The following is an 18,492-nucleotide window of genomic DNA, read 5'->3' as shown; positions in this document are numbered from 1 at the left end:
TGTAGCTTGTGAATTGTCGGCGAGTTACGTGTCCCCCGCTCGCCTTCCAGCGCCAGCCCCTGCTCAGCAGCCCAAGTTTGAGTTTTTCTGAAGCCAAGCACCTGTTATTCCTACTGAGTTCCGTGTCACGGGATGGAAAAGGTGCATGCAGATGGACTGGAGCTTGTTTGGGTTCAGGTTTTGTTCAGTTTGTGCCTTGCCATCTTAATTATTTCCCCCAGAATGTGTTCATCAAACCGTTGTGCACGATTCATGTGCTTTCCTCGGTTTTTTCTTTTCCGGACAATGTGTTTTATTTTGGTTTTTGTGTCTTTTCTAGCGCTGCATCGGCCGAAGGCGGTACGATGAGAACGAGGACCTCTCGGACGTGGAGGAAATTGTCAGCATCAGGAGTTTCAATTTGGAAGAGAAATTAAAGAGTAAAATGTACCACGGGGATTTCGTGCATGCCATGGACGGCAAAGGTAACACTGCCGGGCCGGGGGCTGTCCGGCCGCGCTCGCCGCCGCCTCCACGTGCGGCTCCGCTCCGGCTTCGGATTTCGCGCCCGCGCCCCTGCCCGGGGATCCGGTGACGCCGGCGGCCCGAGGGGAGCCGGGGGGCGGCTGCTGATGGGGCCCTGCAGCCTGTCCCGCCCCGGGGGGGCTGCCCCGGCCCGTCCCCCCCGCACCCGGAGGGCGCTTTTTGCCCCGCCGCGGTGCTGGGATGAGCGCGGTGATCCATGGCAGCAGCGCCCAGCGCTCCCCCCGCCGTGCCCCGCCACCGTGACCCCAGCGCAGCACCGGACTGTTCAGGAATTAGGTCCTGGCACGGGAGAGGCCGAAACCCCAGCCCCCACTTAGCCAGAGGTGATTCCTGCTCCCCCTCCGCCCCCTCTTGAATCCAGGACCCTTTTTGCGAAAGGGTGCGATTGATGAGCCTGTTCGCCAGGCTCGGAGACTTTAAAGTCAATAACTTCTTTGTGTGTCTATCATATATTAAATTACAGCGCTCCCCTCCCCAAAGTTACTTGCTTTGCTTAGGTGACTCGAATTCCGGAGCGGTAAGCAGAGCCAGACAGCCCAGCTCTGCCGCACGGCTGCCGGGCAGGAAGGGAAACGGGAGAGGTTTGCCCGGGAATCAAACGGGCCGGGGGGCTGCAGGTCACCTTTATTTACCGCTGTACTGTTGACACGGATCCCTAATCCCAGATGGCTATCACCAAAACTCGGCCTGACTGAGGATGCCTGTTTAGGATGGCTTTCTCAGGAAAGAGAAGTTTCGGCTGTAATCCTCCTGAAATTACTCTAACTGTGAGGAGCCACTAATCGAGTTTAGAAAATTTCCTTTTCTCCCCTAGGCTTAGTTTTGCATGAGCATTTTAAGCTCCTTTTAGAAAAGCTGATATGGTGGAGAAATTAAATACCTGTCTTACTTAGGAAGGTATTTGTTTAGGAGATAAGCTCAACCCTGACCCGTCTTCCTCCAAACAAAACACAAGCAACTATTTTTTAGCTGGAAAATGTTAATTAATTTTCCAGAAAATGATTGCATTCTACCCTACAGCTTCCAAACACTCCAGTGGTTGCCACTGCTCCATGCTAAGGATAGTACAATCCACATCTTCCCTGGCTTGGCAGCTCCAAAATCTTTGGGCAGCTCTTTCCTTTCTAGGGAACTTGAAAATAAATGAGTGTCTTTTGTTATTTTGTTGTGGTCTGTGTCGGCTTTGTTCAACCCCACAAGGGATTTAAATGCTTTGTTGGGGCATTAGGAAGAAAGGATCTGCCTTGCTATTTGCTCTGGTTTTATTTTTACTATTGGTTTACTTTTTTTCCTCTATAAATCCAAGAGTTGAATTGAATCTGGGCAAAACAATGACAGTAGTATGTAAGAATAAAACAGTTTATACGAACACATGGAATTAGTTGAGCAGTGGTTTTTTTCTTTCCCATGTCCATGTTTTTATTTTTAGTGATAACTCTACTTGCAGTGGTGTGATTTTTGGCTTGAATGCAGTTTGTCATAGCTACTTGTTCTCTAGTCTGCAAGGCTATTTAGCTTCCAGTGCTTCTTCCACCAATATTATTCCTGATGTTTGTTGACTTTCTGACTTGGATCAGTGTCTGTAAAAACTCTCTGCGGTTTATTTATTTGCTTACCTAAAGGCAATAGCTTTAATGGGGATGTGTATGGGAAAGGATGACTTCTCTAGCACAGAAATGTTTACTTGGTAACCTTAGTTAAATGGAGTATTCACTGCACTTACTTTGAGACTATTGGCAATAAAGTTTCTGTAGTTTAAATGTTTCTGTAAATGGATAATTACAGTGCTCTGATTTGGTAACTCTTGAGTAGGAACATAATATCCCTACTTGTCATAATTACTAACTGAATACAGCAAAGAAAAAGTTGTAAAAATAGAGGGAAGTACATGTGCAGGCATGGGAGCTTGGCCTCTGGGCCTCCTCTTACTTTCAGCGTGGGTTTTAGAGCAGAGAAACATCAGGACTACAAGCTCAGGCTGAGATGCTTGTGCTCTCCCAGGAAGCACAGACAGCTGGATGAATCTTGGAGTTAAACTGCTCGTGTGTACCTGAATATCCGGCAGGGAGTGTACGCTGGGTTTGGCAGTGCAGGGCATTTTGTAGTGCTGAACAGTCAAGCAATGCTTTCCATTTTAAGGCAGTGTATGGACTCTTTATAAAAGTCATTTTTTCCTGTAGAAAGGGGGGAATAGCAGAGCCATAGAAACAGTCCATGGATGCTGCAGGAATTCCTCTGCTCTCTGTGGCAGAAGGCTCCAAATGGAGCGGAGGTTTTGTAGCCATGGCTCACCCAAATCGCTGCCTTGTAACTTCCTCTCTAATCCCCAAATCACTGCTATTGTGTCAGACAGTGCATAGAGAAATCCCCAGGAAAGGCCAGTCCTGTGTAATCCTCAGAGAGGAGCAACAAGGTAATGCTGGCCAGTGTTAACATGACAAATTTATGTTTAATTTTCACTTTGATTGTGTATTATACTGTGACTCCCCACAATTCATTTTTCACAGACCTCCTAAGTGCCACGAGTTGTATAAAATATAACTATCAGCTCCTAAAGTTACATTTCTGATTACTTAAAAGTTGTTCAGTTGAAATCAACAGTGACCTCCACATAAAAAGAATGATGTGTTCACAGAATCAGGGCTTTCTGCTAGAACCAGATAATGCTCCATAAGAAAACATGTATTTATCTAAGCAGAAATGTGTAACTTAGAATATCTAAACTTACACATACACTTTAAACTACACATTTGCCCAAAAAATACCAGACTGATTTGCAGTAATTTAGTCAGGATTATCTTTTAACTGTTAATTTGGTATTTCATTACAGCCTGGGTGTTTCAACACAGACCTTAATTGACAAACTGACTGGCTTCTATTTTATGTGCATCAGTGAACAGGAAAAATAGGGAGCAGCTGGGAGAGCATTGTCTGTCATTGGGTTTCCGGTTTGGATCTAAAATATGCATTCTCTTTCTATTTCTCTTGAGGTGATAGGGAATTCTTTGGTGAGAAAAGAGAAATGGGGAGAGTCTGAGAAAATGTAACGTGAGGTGCCAACACCATTGTAATTGCCTTTGGATGTTGTTCTTATTCATTTTCACAGATTTTACTTTTGAGTATGTGCAAAGAGAAGCTCTCAGAGTTCCCCTCATCTTCAGAAATAAGGATGGACTGGGAATTAAGTAAGTTACAACCAAATTTTGGTGATTAATAAATGCTTTTATAAAATAACCATTATGCTTTCCACTTGTATCTGATATTTCTTTTGATGATCTCAAAATGGATTGCAATTAGTAAGACTGTCAGCACCCTTGAGAGGAAGAATGATTATTTTCCTCTTATAAACAAGCAGATAATGAGGTCTATAAAAGTTATGTGCATACAGCATGGTACTACACGGTGAAAAATAAGTCAGTAGTGAAAGTTAGGAATGAAATCCAAAGGTTTTTAAACCCAATCCATGCTGTAATGACAGAACAAACTCCCTTCCATTTTTGAGTTTTCAATTCTTTCCTTCATTGCAGGTGGAATTCTAATGATGCCTGTTGTTTTCCATTATAATTATGTCTCTTCAGAAGGTTACAGCTTTGTAAATATTTAATAATGTCTACTTAAATATGGGATTACTGGAGCCTTTTTGAGGTAGCATTTTGTTAATATCCAGTCATAATGGATTTGGTATTTTAATAAGAGAATCCTGCAACTTTGTTTGTGAAAGTGACAGCATCTAACAGAGACATATTAAAAGCATTAACTTTATCAACCATATAATTCATAGTTTAAATGAATGTTCCTTGATACTTTTGGAAATTAGGATTGTGTAACTGACTACAGCTGAAAGAAAGAAAAATAATTTTTTGAAAGCATCATTACTTTACTCAGTTTCACCTCAGTTTCCAACTGTGGAACACCTCACAGTTGAGGTGACCAGGGTGTCCCAATTATTAATTAAAAAGAATCAAGCCACCCCAGTATAATTTAAAGAGAGAAAGAGAAGAAGCAGAATTTGGGGTATTTGACAGCCACGTGTCCCTTTACTATAACAGCAAACAGGAGCTGCTATGATGCTTCTGGTGATGTAGTAAAATAGTTTTGTATGTTGAACTCTCAACAAGAAGTGCTCAATAGACCCTCTCTGTATGCATTGATTTTAAACTGCTGCTCCTAAGCGGCAAATGGTAAAAGCTTCAAGAATTTCTTCCTGGAGAAGCCATGAGCTGTTTAGTGAGGCTGGGGAGTGTTTAGGAGTGAGAGATACTGCAGCACCTTCCCAGCAGCCAGATCCTCCTCTTGTGACTGAGGAAGTGCACATGAAATTCCCCTCAGTTCAAGAAGAAAACGGGGGAGATGTTTCAGCTCCCGCTGTGCCAATGGTACCAGTTCAGCTCCTGCTCCAGCAGCAGAGAAGTGTGAAAATGAGAGCTCATCCTGCAGACACAAACATTCCTGGGCTTCAGATCACAGGAGGCTGTGAACATCATAATATGGTAGATTGGGTGATCCACATATATGTAGAGTGACTTTTGAGATACGGTGGTCTACAAAATACATGATACAAGATGATTTTGTTACTTCTGACGTTTTGAATTACTACTGATACCTGCTTCCACTTCTGCTTGTGCTGAGCAGTCAGCCTGCATGTCTGTGCCTGGCAGATGTACAGAGCTGAACAGTTTGGTTACTGTGCTTGGAGGTGCTCTGAAATGGCAAGGAATGAGAGGAATGAGGAAAAATCCTTACAATGAAACCCTGAAAATTGCTTTCCTCTGTACTTCTGACCATCATGAGCTGCTACTTGTAAGTCTGAAAGCAGGAAAGCCCACCTGTGATCTCTTAGCAGAAGAGATGCTGTTTTTCTTGGAGGGCTGTTTCCAGGATTGTAACTCAGGGAGAGAATGCTCTTTGGAGAGATGTTATCTCATTTGAACAGCAGTCATCTTGCATTGTATTGTGGTTAATCAGATACCTGTGCTGACCAGAGCTCATCCTCATTAGGATTTGAATAGATTCTCTAGCAAATCTTTAAACATTTGCTAAAATGCACCCAGTCCAGACTGAAGTGTTTGCATTTCTCTTCTGGCTGAGGAAACAAGCAACACTATTTGTGTATTACAGACTGCTGAAAATCTCAAATGTAGTTAGTCATATTTTGGAATTAAGTCACCCTGCTGTACTATTCTTTGCTATTTTTTATGTTTGAAATCTTCAGAAGCATTCATGATGGCTTTACACAAGATACATTTTTCTGAAAATTGCAGAACATCAAGGAAAAAAGCATATCTGTGCAGTTCTTGCATTGCTGCTATTCTGGATTTATAAACAGAAAAAAATCAAATGACTGGTGAGATTAAAGAAAAAGACTTTTTTTTTCTATCATAGTTTTGTACCAAATCAGCCCTAATTGTATAAGAGGGAGTGTGGCAGTTATGCTGGTGTGGCTGGAGCTGAAGAAGTCCAGTCATCTCTGGCAACAGAGTGGGCTGGAATTAAAGCTGGACCTTCCAAGGCTACCCAACTATAAAATGAGTTCTTGAAACTTGCTGTTATCAGGCCTGAATTTTTTCACTTACTGTACTCCTTTTTTAATGTATCACACATCCGTAGACTGCAGAGAAAAAACCCCAAGAATCTGCCAGGTGTACACACCAAAGAGCTAAACATGTTTATTGTTTACAAGGATTGTATTCTTCAAGTTTCAGTAATGTTTATTTTTGACTGCTGCTGAAGCTCTCAGAAAGAATGGAATTGCTCATATCCATCTGGGCTAAGGCTGTTCTCCGTCTTTGTGGCTGGTTTTTATTTCGATTTATACAAATATGAAATAGATTGCCCATCTAATTGTTGGACGTTTCTGACACCAAATACAAGCAAGCTGTGTCATTTGCAGACAAGCCTTGCATGTTCTTGTCACCCACAAATAGCTCCTCCTTCCCCTACTTCTGACTTTCTAGTGCTTGGAAAGAAAAGATGAGCTCTGAATGAACCCTGAAGGTCAGTAGATTCAGGCTGTTTCATTCCGGCAAGGGAGTGAATTCCAAAGCTGTGAGGCCCTCACAGCCAAATGCAAAGATGTGAGGGTTGGCAGAGAACTAACAAAAGATACTTTCCAGCCTCTGCATCCCACCAGAGGAAGGTGATAAGGGTAAAAGAAAGTGGACAAGCAGAATTTGGCAAATCGTTCTCAAGATATGTGCATGCCAGTAAATGCATTTTTTAACTTTACCTTTTAGTGTTTTCCTAATAGTAAAAATTATTGTTCTGCATGTTTTCCCATGGGCTGGATTGTTCTAATTTTCAACTAAATGATGGCAAAAGTCCAGAGGAAAATTGTTTATCTTCAACCGGGGGCAGTACAAGAGGAGCAGAGCACTGAGCTGGCAGGTCCCACTGGGCTGTTTTTCATTACAATTCCTTAGTCAGCTTTTGTGCAATGTGAAGTGGGAAATATTGTCAGTAAAATGAAGTCAATCACCCTTAAAACCCCACTACTGTTTTTGTTTTCTTCTTCTGTCCAGTTTATATGCTGCAGAATTTTACTCTCTCCCTGACAGGTAGAAGTCGCTCACTTGCTGTACCAGGCTACTCTCTAATTACATTAATCCCTAAAACATTGCCTGTGTTAGAAGTGATCCTGTAAATGCATCAACATCCCTGAACCAATTATGCTACCATTTAATTTAGCTCTGAATTAGCCCAAATTGAATTGAACCATTTCCCAACGCACCAAATACAGCCGGGTTGTCTTCTGCCAGATGAGGAGGTTGGAACAGTCATTAAAACAAAGGGCCTTTAATTCTTTTTTAAAAATATATTTTATTTCCAAGCCATGATTTCAACCTGTGATGATGTGACTTTGAGCAGGTTGTTTTACTGCTCTGTGCCTCAGTTTGGCAAGTGTGGTAATGCTCACCTTGGGAAACACATGAGGCACCATGAGTTGCAAACCACCATGAGTTGCTTAACAAGCTATAAAGGTTTAGGATTTTATTGAAATTAGTACCAATCCCTTCCCTTCTCTCCCACTCTGGTGCTGATAAAAAGTACTCAGAAAGACACCTCTTCTCTTTCATTGTGAGTAGAGAAACTGTTGTACACTTGCCAATGCAAAGATGTCGTGTGTCATTAAAACTTGCACTGTCCACACTTCAGAGAGGCCTTGCTTGATTCCACCTCCTGCACTAGGGACAAAGAGCACTATACATTTATTTCTCTTTTATTATGGTAACGAGAGTGTACCCATACTTATCTTGACAGTATTTAACATTGCTTTCTTTGCTAATTACAGAATGCCTGACCCGGATTTCACCGTCAGAGATGTGAAGCTATTAGTGGGTGAGTTATTTTGAATGCACTGGATTAACTCTATACAGAACAGAATTGCTTTTAAATACTTGTCCAGTTGTGTTTGTAGACATTTGTGATAACTCTCAGAATCTGGGAGAAGGCATGGAGAAGCAATTTGTAAATTAAAAAGCCTGGGAGAACCCTAATTAGTAGTTGTGCTGACCAGACTCCAATCTCATGCTGGATAATTGGCCATTTGGAAGGGAGGGAATGCTTTTGCTCTTAACAGGTGTCCTACAAACACTTTCGGAAAGCAGCAGTTCTCTTGATTGAGTTCCTATTTTTTTTTTTAGTTCTGTTGTAGAGCATCTGTTTGTAAAAGGTGTGACTGGAGCTCTATCACCTTTTGCCTGTGTTCTCCCCACAGTATTTATCAGTGTAAGGCCAGGTCAGTGCTTTGAGGGATGGTTGTGAAGAGAGGCTGAGCACAAAGCCTTGCAAACTGCCTGGCTTTTGATGAGACACAAACCAGAGAACTGGTGACTGTCATCAAATGTTTCCTAGCAATCTTTGCAAAATAAATGTTTTTTAACTCTAAGAAAAGCTACATTTTGAGTAGGAGATCATACTGTATGTTCCTTTGAAATCTGTTTTTATTGCAGATGGGTGTGTTATTTATTGTTATCTGAAATTGTTACTCAATAGTGATCCTGCACTCCAAGAAGTCGTTGCTGTGGAGCAAGCTGGGTGTTGGATGTGTTGGCTGCAGTCCTTCTTGGAGACTTTTAACTGCATTCCTGCTAGTTAGAATTTACAGGGTTTATTTACCTGTGTTGTGGCAGGAGTTAATCTTTAAAATCAGCTCAAATGCTGCATTCTGAAAGACAAAGTTTTTTAAAAATTACTCTTTTATAGTCAATAGGAATATCAAGTCTGGAAAAGATGTGGCTAAGAAAAACAAAGGAGAGGAACTTGTGCCTCATTTCTGCTCACTTGGGGTTATCAGTGAGAGAGGGGTTATCTCTGATAACCTTCTTTCACAAACAACTCAGCAATCTTGCTTAATTTATGACCATTTATAAGCTCAGGAAAAATCCCCAGATACCTGGCAGAAAATGTTTGGGAAGTAGTGTGGGAAGTGCTATTTGTTGGTCAATCTGCATTAAATTAGAAAACAAAGACCTAAATTTTATGGATTTCCTAAATACCTGCACGTGCACATTTGCAGGTACAGAAAAAAACCTTTTTCCTGTGGATGAGCCTTGTGCATAAACCTTGTAATTATCTGGACCCTGTTGCAGTTTTTTGTGAACTTGTTCCATGGCTGATAAACTGCCATTCCTGTCTCTGAGGCTGCTGGAGCTGAGGGTCTGATGTTGAGATGTTTTGGAACAGCGTAGTGTTGCATAACAACTGTTTTTCCTGTATAACAGTCAAAGTGTGGGAGTTGCATTTCCTCAAGACTGATGTCCTTTGAAGTATTAGGGGGTGGAGATTCCTGTGTACATGGCCAGCAAAGTGGGAGGATATTTATAAATAAAATTGCATTTATGAAACAATGGAGCAGAAATAACATTTTCAATTAATTTTGAGGTTAAGTTTAATGTAAAAGCGTGCCTGATCACAGCTGGATCAGCAACCCCTGTACCTGCTCTTGGCTAGATATCACATCATGGGTCTTTTCATATCATGTTTGGTCAAACTCCCTTTGGAGTCATTGTGCTGACCCCTTAAGTGGTCCAGAACATTGTCACCTGTCCTTTTTATAAGACAGTTGATAACTTTTGACATCACAGGTGGAAACTCTGATTCAAAAGATCTAAAATATTTGGGAAATGGACTGTAAGTTGTACCTGAAAAATCACAGTTCTTATGGCAAATAGTTTTTTCTCGCTGTGGAATTTGTGCTGGATGGAACAGCCACGTTGACACTATGAGCACATGGGGGAATTCCTGTCTCCGTGCCAAATTTTGAAATTATCTATTCATTACTTCTGGAAACACTAGTGAGCATCTTCCTATTGCATATCATTGCTGATATTTTTTTCTAGTTTTAGGTTAGAACGTGTGCTACACTCACTATCTCATGTTCAAATAAAGCAGATGAAAAGTCTTGTTTTATTAACTTCTCCTGTCACTGGAGATGTTGATATGTCATTGGCCCTGCATTTTTTTAGCATATCCCTCAGACCTGCCTGAACCTCCAGGTTTGCATTTCCAACGTGTGGTATATTCAAAACTTATTCAATGCCTTGCTGAACCTGGGGAGGGAAGGATGTTTGGTGAATGTGAAATGGAACGATCACAACTCTCTGCATCTGATTGTGCGTGGGAGTCAACAGAGAGAGAACACAGTCTGAAAAATGTTGTGTTCTGTGTAAACTTGTTGGGTTTTTAAGTGCTCATTATTATAGTTTGCTGGTGCTATTTAAACCTCTCATTTGTTCTCTTTTCTTTGAATCACAGGGAAGCACATTTGCTACAGAACCCTTTAAGGATATGGTGCTAGGTTTTTCCAAAGCACATAAATTCCATGGGAAGTTAATGAGCCTTTGGTCCCAAACTCTTCTGAAATCTTACTTTCTGTTTCTGATGTGACTGTTGTACCATCTTCGCAGGGGAGTACCTAAAAGTCACAGGGAAATAACAACAAGCTTTTAAACCTCCCTTTGAAAACTCTGGTCTGTGGCAATAATAAGGAGAAAAAAAAAAGGAAGGGTTTTTTTGACTGTTGTGTTTAGTTGAGCTTAGGTGTCTATTTTTTAGTTTTTTGCCAGACTTCCAAAGAAACATTGCCATTGCTTGATGGATTTTTCTGTTTTCCTGGCTTTAAAAATGCAGCAACCAGCTGTAATTTAGTTTGGTGATGTTCTTGACCTCCTGTTTCTGACACCAGTGCTTGATTGTGCACCCATGTGTAATGGGTGTGCATGAAACACTGCCCTACAGTAGCTTTACTTTACAGACCCATCCATACCTATAGCCAGACTCCCACCTCCATACGAACCATATCCTGGATGCTCTGTAAAACCTGAGATGATGGATTAATTTCAGCAGTTGGAAATGCCTCATCTCTGAAATGGCTGTGAGCCAAGAATACAAATGGAGAAGTGGAGAGGAATTCCTGGCCTGCATAGGAACTTGAGACAACTCTTGAAAGATGTGAAGCTCTGTTGTAATTTAATAACTCTTAAGCTTTGTAATTTCATTGCATAAAGTAGATTTGATTGCTAATTCTGAAGGGCAGAATGTCACTGTCATCTCTTCATAAGCTGTTTTAAAATTTGATTGAGGGTCATTGGCCCTCTGAGAGTGTCCTTAAACATCTGCCACATATGCACGAAAACTTTGGTGTTATTTCTGCAGGGGTGCCTGTCATAGATGGGCAGAAAAACGAAAGTGTGTTCTCCCAGACTGCCAGCTTGACTCTCTGTACATAAGTACCTGTGTGAATGCTCTGTGCCAGTCACTTTGCAGAACAAGGGGGATCACTTGCTGGGGCTGAGCAGGGAGAAAGGTGACTGCCTTACTCAGCAAGCTGCTGAAAGCCAGGGCTTCCCTGGTCGCTGTGGACCCTCTCCAGCCTTTGCCACTCCTGAATTCAAGGACTGAATGCAGTCATTTGTTTTAATCTTTGATGTCGGAAAACCAAAGCATTCCATTTTGTCATTTGTTTGAATTTTGTCCTTATATTATCCTTCATGGACATCACACAATTTGAAGCTGGCAGCCCTGAATACTTTTGGAAGCTGTGAACCATGTAAGGGAGAGAGAAAGAGGAAGTGCTCATGGATGTGTGCCTCAGTCTATCACTCTGAGCTCCTTGCTCTTTCTTTGATTACTTCTTTTTATTGGTTTTTTTTTAGTGGTTTTCTTGGGTCATCACTGGTTGAATTGAGAAGAGTATCTGCTTTTCTGTGGCATCTGCAGCGCCTCCCTTCTGACTCTGCACTGCCTTTGTTTCCCTGGGTTGTCCCAGTCTGCCCAGGAACTCCCTGGGTAGGTGTGCAGACCCTGCATGAGACACAGTGTCTCTCTAAACAGTAATGGCCAGTCTGGATGTATTTGCTTTTATTTCTAATTTTTAGCTGACCTATTTTCAGTTTGCTTGCCACAGGCTCACAGTCTAAGGCTATTGAATCCCAGATTTTACACTCGTACCTAAATAAAGTAAATAAAAAAGTAAATGAATGAAAGTGGTGCTGGGTTTGTGATGTGCATCACCTCCTCCCTCTCTGGGCTGGTGTAGCTTTGTGCACCAGGGTAGGTATTTGTTGTGCACCCCTAAAGTGGAGCTTGCAATCCCAGCAAGTGGCAAAAGGGGAGATTTCAAACATTGTAAGAAAGAAAAGAGACTTTGGGTTATTGTGGTCTCTGGGCTGAAGAGGTTAAAGTTGTGACCACAGCGGTCACTTCTGTAGGATCAGCAGCATTGTCCTATGGAATTCACCGTGCCCAGCCAGGCATTGTATCAGTGGGAACAGTGCAAGTACAGGACTTAGACTATTCATGGGGTGGTCTAACAACTGACATCAACTCACTGATTGATTTTATTTAACTAACTCACTAAGGGTTTATTTATAGAATTCAAAAAGAAAAAGTGTAGGAGCAGCGAAGGATGTGTCATCAGTCATGTAATTTGCTATTAAAATCTGATGCTGTAGACTGGACTGGGCCGTGATGCTCACAAGTGTAAGAAATGTTTGGTTGCTGTGTTCACAAACTGCAGTGAAAGGCTTTGGTGTTTTCATCTTGTATAAAGAATCCAAGTAAAGTTGAAAGCAGCAAAGCTTTTAATTGTGATACAATTTGTGCATTGAGGTATGGCAGTAAAGAGCAAACATGAGCAAGCTCCAGTAACTGTTGCAGAGACCAATCTTCATCTGGCCCAAGGAGATGATGCACAAGATGGGACCTAATAGATCATTTCAATATTTGATTCCTGTGATTCTGTCAAATCCCTAAAGACCTGGCAGCAGGCTTTGATCTCAAGACAAAGGGTGAAAGGAAAACCAAGGCTCTACATATCCTGTCGCTTTCTTTGGTGGGAGTAACTGAAGAAATACTTGATTATTGCTGGGATTTGCCTTCCTATTAGAAACACCAAAAGAACAGGAGCTGAGCCAAAAATTTCAGTTGCAAATTGACTGTTTAAAGAAATATGTGTGAAGGTCTCTGCCTCAATATGAGTTTATAATCATGGTGTTAGTGGAGCAAGATAATAGAATAAATTGCATCATTAAATCCCTGATGTTTTCAAGGGAAAAGTCCTATAAGGGGGGGGGTTGGCACTGCAAGTGCAGGTCAGCCTTCCCTCGTGCTGCTGACAAGTTCTGGAGGAGATGCTGTGTGCTGTTACACATCTGCTCATGGTTTATTCACTAAGTGCATCATAGTGCCCTGAAGTGAGGATCTGAGCTTTCTTTAACATCAGTGGATGAAATCAGACCTGCAGAGGAGTATTTCCCTGGCTGTTTAGATTTCTTTTTTCACAGGGGAGAGCCCCAAGCAAGGTTTGTGAAGTTTGGTATTGCAACATTTTCCTCATTCTAGGAGGAGCTGCAATTCTGCAGTGTAGTGGTGCACAGCAGAAAGTGTGGCCTTGTTTTCCCAGGTGGGAACCCGACTGAAAGGTGAAATGATCTGCTAAACTCAGAATTTGGGGAGTCTCAGTTTCTAGTTTTCCTGTGAACTGTAAATTATATAGTGAATGTGGCAAGCCATGGCCTCTTTGTGCAGGGACTGTGGTGGGGAGGAACAAGTTCCCTGACTAGTTAATGTAAGCAGGCTGATGTAAATAATTTAAATTCAGTTGGGACAGAAAGGATTACTGTCCATCAAATGTACCTAACAGCCATAAGCTATGTGAGGCTCTGCATCTTTCATCCAGCCATTTCTTTTCTCTTAAATACACACACTGCTGTAGTCCCCAGAAATTCCAGCTAAAATGAGAGTATGCATGCCAGGTACTCCACAGAGAGACAAGAACCCCCCTAATCCATGCTTCTGGAAGTAGGTGATATTGAAAAAGGAATAGAAAGAGATGTAAACATTGTAGGTAATAATTATTCTGGCTTTATAAAATGTGTTTTATATATCTATTAAAAACTGTACACACGTTTATAGATGTATTCACATACACATGTATAAATTTCATTCAGTACTGAATCAAGAATCATAAGCGGTGTTTCCATGGAAGAGAAAATTGTGGTGCAGGTCAGGTGGGTAAAGGCAGGAGGGAGGGCAGAGACCATGTAAAACACTCCTTTTACATTAGCATACATTTCTTGTGGTGTGCCAGCACAATGGTCTCTGAGCTGGCTGTGCAAATGTTCAGCTTTTTGTTAGCAGCTACTCAAAAAAGCTGAAAGCAAATCAGAGAAGTGTCCCTGAGTAGCTGATTCCTAGTGATTTTTTTGGTTCATTCCTCCTGCGTGTTTGCTGCTCCTCTCAAATTGATCTGTTCTGAAAATTGTATCATGGTTGAATTCACATCCAACTACAAAGCAAGTTGAGAGGCTTGTAGTGTGGTCTGCGGGCAAGTAGGGGAAATTTTGTCTTAATCAATGTACAGTTCTCCATCCTGTGAAAGAAAATTAGCCATGTAGATACAAAAGAAGGACAAAGCAGCCACACACTGCAGCTCAGAAAACTTTCCATCATTTCTGCTGAATAGGGACCCAGTGTAGCTTTTTCTATAGAGCAACGCTCCATTTGTTTCAAGGAAGTTGTGAAATTGGAGACCGAGAGGAGTTAGGAGGGAGGCTCATTAGAGAGGCTCTGTTGTAAGGAGCACTTCCCAAAATTAAACTGGCTGCTCAAAGGAAGTGCAAAAGTCTGCCCCCAGACTTGCATCCAAGTCTTGATTAAGATGTATGGTTCTCCCCTGGTGTGGGGATTTGTCCTGTGAATGGGAATGCCACGTTGGGAAGAGCAGAAGAGCTGAGTCAGGAGTCATTAATGGCTGTGTCTCCAGGAGTCTTGTGGGGAGGGACAAGGAGAAAGCAGCAAGGTCTGTGCTCTGCTCCTGGTGCCCAAATAATGCATTTTTCAAAACACATTGGACCAGGCTCTTCTAGGGGAGAGGAGTCATCACTGATCTCATGGGAGGGGAGGTACTTGGAGGAAATATTTCCATTCACTGTAAGATTTCTCCTCTTACTACTCACAGGGATTTTGTGCCCCACTGATCTGTGCCTGGCCTGCTCTCTGGGTTCTGCTTTTTTTCCTTTTCATGTAAGTGGAACTGTTGGAATATTAAGAGAACTGAGTTAATGAAACATCCTCCTTGTTCTCATAGTTGGGAAGGCCAGTGTCTGTGTAGTTTTATACCAACTTGTGAACGTGTTCCTCAGGCTGTGAGAACTCAGACTGAGGGTACCTCAGCCTCTGGACCCTGCAGGTCACACCCTGAGTTCATCAAGGGACTCAGATCCACAAGAGACCTACATGTCTCTGATAGCTGAGAGGAGCAGCACCTCAAAGCAGGAGACAAGGATGACTCCTTGCAGGAGGAGGCTGAATTTGGATGTTCCTCACAAATGACTGTAAAATAACTGCATGTCAGTGCTATTTCCATTGATCTGAGATTACAAACTCAAAGCCTGTGTTTTCAGGGAGCTGAGTTATGTACCTGCCTACAAACTTTTCCAAGAGGAAAAATGGAGAATCAGAAAGCAGCTTACATCAGGGTCCCACTGATTTGTCTCAGATGTTATTCAGAAACATGTGTTTGAGATCCAGGCCATAAAAATAAATTGTTTCCTCCATCATGTTGTTTTGTGACCAAAGCTTGTTTTAAAAACTCACACTATCTTTTAAAAATGCTTTGTTTTTAAAGTCAAGTTCCAAATTCCTCACAGTCATTCTGTCAGGACTGTCAACATACTTCATGCTCTAAATTGGGAAATGTGCTAAGTCAGGCCTAAAATCAGTAAATAAATATTACCACTGAAAATGATAATTTCCCAATGCCTGTAAGCTCAGATGGAGTCAAACCAATGGTTTGTCAACAAAAGGGTTTATAGGTACTGTTGGTATGAGCTAGACAGACTTCTAGCTGCTGCATTTATTTTTAAATTTGAGTACTGCAAAGAGGAAACATCTGGACAATAAAAAAGAAAATAAAACGTGCTATTTCATTGAAATTATTGATTCCAATTCTGTCTAGCAGGTTTCTCTTTCCAAAGTATAGCACCCGAGGTTTATTGGCTCATCCTTTTGTCTTTGTACTTTTTTCTTTCTTTTCCCTTGAGCGACCTCTCCTGTTTTCTCTGTATCCCTCTTTCCTTGGTGAGGCTGTACTGTACTGTACAGAACCTGTATTACTCCCCAGTTCCAGAGAAACTTGTGAGGAAGTACAAATAAATCCTTCCAGACTTGAGCAAATGCTCTTAGCATACTCTTGCCAACCATGAACCAATAGTGATAAAGAGATCAACACACTTTGCTGTAAACAGGATCAGTAGGACTTGACAGGTGGGGTTTTTTTTGGTTTCCCATGGAATCTATCCCTTCTTTCTGGGACACCAGCAGTCCCATATGTCAATCAGACAGCCTAATGGGATTTCTGACCTGCTCCATGTTTGCTCAGTGCTAGGAAGAATTACAAAGTTGTGGAGCTGCACTGTGTTCTCTCCTGGGCAAAACTAAAATTAGTAACTGGACATCAGAGTTTCTGAATGGATTTTTTTCAAGTGAAGGTTCCATTAGTGATTTTCCTACAGTCTGAGGGCTCTAATTTGTTGGAAATTGAAGTGGTTTGTAGCAGCTCTGAAGGAACCCTTTGGGACTTTGGCATCCACCAGTGTTAAGGTGGAGCAGTGCATGAATAAAGTGGAAATCTCTGCCTATTAAAGTGTTGTATTGCAGACTTTCAGAGGATGTTGCTTCATTTAACACTCACTGGTTTTGTGCCTCTTAAACAGCTTATTGTTTAAGAAGAAAAGCTGCAGTCTGTAATAGCAGGAGGGAGCTGGGGCTGTGGTTGATGTCACCATGGGATTTCCCACAGTGCTGGTGCTGGCTGCACATCCTTGCCCTGATGTTTGTAGAACTGTGCTGGGAAACAGGCAGGGAGCTGACCCCGCTTAAAAAAATTATTTAAGCCTCATCAATTTCTTGAGTATTGGTGAACAGTTTGTATCATGAAACCAGGACCTAGGGCAGACAGAAGTTAAAACTTACCCAGTGCTCCTGATAGACTGGAAATAGAAACTTCTTCCTTAATGCCAGTACCAGGCTCTGGTGCCAGACCATCTCTTTGTCATCTAAACTGGCCTCTGGTTTTGCTGCTGCTGCCTGTTATGTGACCAGGGGAAGTGTCTCTGTTCCTTGTGCTCCCTATTGCATCCAACAATTTGCTTTTTTTGCCATGCCAATTAAGCAAGTTTAAACTGACGTCCTGCTCATTCTCTTCCTTCTCTCCTCACTTCTGGCACTGCTCTCCCATCCCCTCCTGTGTGCTGGCACAGGCTTTCCTCTTTCTTGGAGTGAGGTGGTTCAGGAAGTTGAACTGGCAGAAAACTCATGCTGTCTTTCTCCCTTGCAGAAAGGTGGAGGAATATATATATACTTTTTTTTTTTTTTTTTTTTTTTTTTTTTTTTTTTTTTTTTGGTGCTTGTTTAGCTCTCAGCACTAACCAGTGCTGGGCTAAGCTGTGATGGATGTAGCCTTCCACCTCTGTCATAAGTTTCCACTGGGGCTCTGTGCATCAGAAGTGTCAGGTGAGTGAGCTTTGAACCACAATTAGGGGTTTTGTGTAATAAAATAAATAAAAATAAGGCATTTGATGCTCTCTCATTATGCCCTTTTTTTTCCCTCCTAGAAGTAAAAATGAAATATTATAACACTCACTTGCCTATGTTTAGCACGTCCGCTGACTTGCCATTTTGGAAGTAGAACCAGTTCTATTTTTAGAGCTGAACTTCCTGTTTGAGCTCTCTTTAAGTTTGTCCTTTGCCTAACACAGGCAAACTCTTAAAAAAAATCTTAGTTAAACTGGGACAGTTTTGCTGAAAACAGTCATGTTCATGTCCAGATATAAACAGCAATAAATCTGCTTTGAATGAACATTACAACAAAAATATAACCTCTCAAGAGAATGTATTTCCATGATGTCAGGACGTGAAAGTGAAATTGAAGAGATGTGTTGGTGTGGTCACAGGCATCTCAAAGCCTCTGTCTACAGGTGGATTTAAAGCTGAATTGTCCAGAACAAAGAAAATAGAAAGCTATTTTAGAAAAACTCCCCATAGCCACAGTGTGTTTCTGCAATAAGCATCTTCTGCTTTAATTCATCCAAACTAGAAATGAGCTGTCTTATTTTGGAGTGATACCACCCAAAATCCTAAATATTTTATGGTAGTTGTTATGCTTTAGTGTCTTAATATACCTTAGTTCAAAATTACTTTCAAGTGTACTGCCTTCACCTAAAAATATACATTAATACCAGCATGTTTTGGAGGTTTGATGTAATCATAGCTGTGTATTTCTTCAGAAGTGCGGGTACAAGATGTGGGGGGGTGTTACCAACCCTTTGACACCTTCAAATACCCTTCTAGACCAGAGGGGAGCTGCAGGATTGCTGGTATAGTGCACATGTTGATTGGTGATGTGAGTGTAGTTGAAGGTCTTCTTCCATTTCCTAATGGGCAAGTAGGAGGGAAATCAAGGCCAAA

The 18,492-nt window shown here is 41.7% G+C and overlaps 1 protein-coding gene across 2 annotated transcripts in view; it reads left to right on the top strand.

Annotated features, from left to right (window-relative positions):
* The window catches only part of KDM2B (lysine demethylase 2B), a 107,819-nt gene that overhangs the window by 977 nt on the left and 88,350 nt on the right, over nt 1-18,492 (top strand). For both annotated transcript variants that reach the window (XM_069030610.1, XM_069030609.1), the window contains exons 2-4: nt 320-464; nt 3,632-3,710; nt 7,814-7,860. In XM_069030610.1, the coding sequence (XP_068886711.1) occupies nt 320-464; nt 3,632-3,710; nt 7,814-7,860 (271 nt within the window). The remainder of the gene's footprint in view (nt 1-319; nt 465-3,631; nt 3,711-7,813; nt 7,861-18,492) is intronic.

The sequence above is a fragment of the Aphelocoma coerulescens genome, chromosome 15, assembly GCF_041296385.1.
Source record: "Aphelocoma coerulescens isolate FSJ_1873_10779 chromosome 15, UR_Acoe_1.0, whole genome shotgun sequence".
Classification (NCBI taxonomy): domain Eukaryota; kingdom Metazoa; phylum Chordata; class Aves; order Passeriformes; family Corvidae; genus Aphelocoma; species Aphelocoma coerulescens.
Note: the sequence above shows the minus strand (reverse complement) of the source record. Positions and strands in the feature narration are given on the sequence as shown.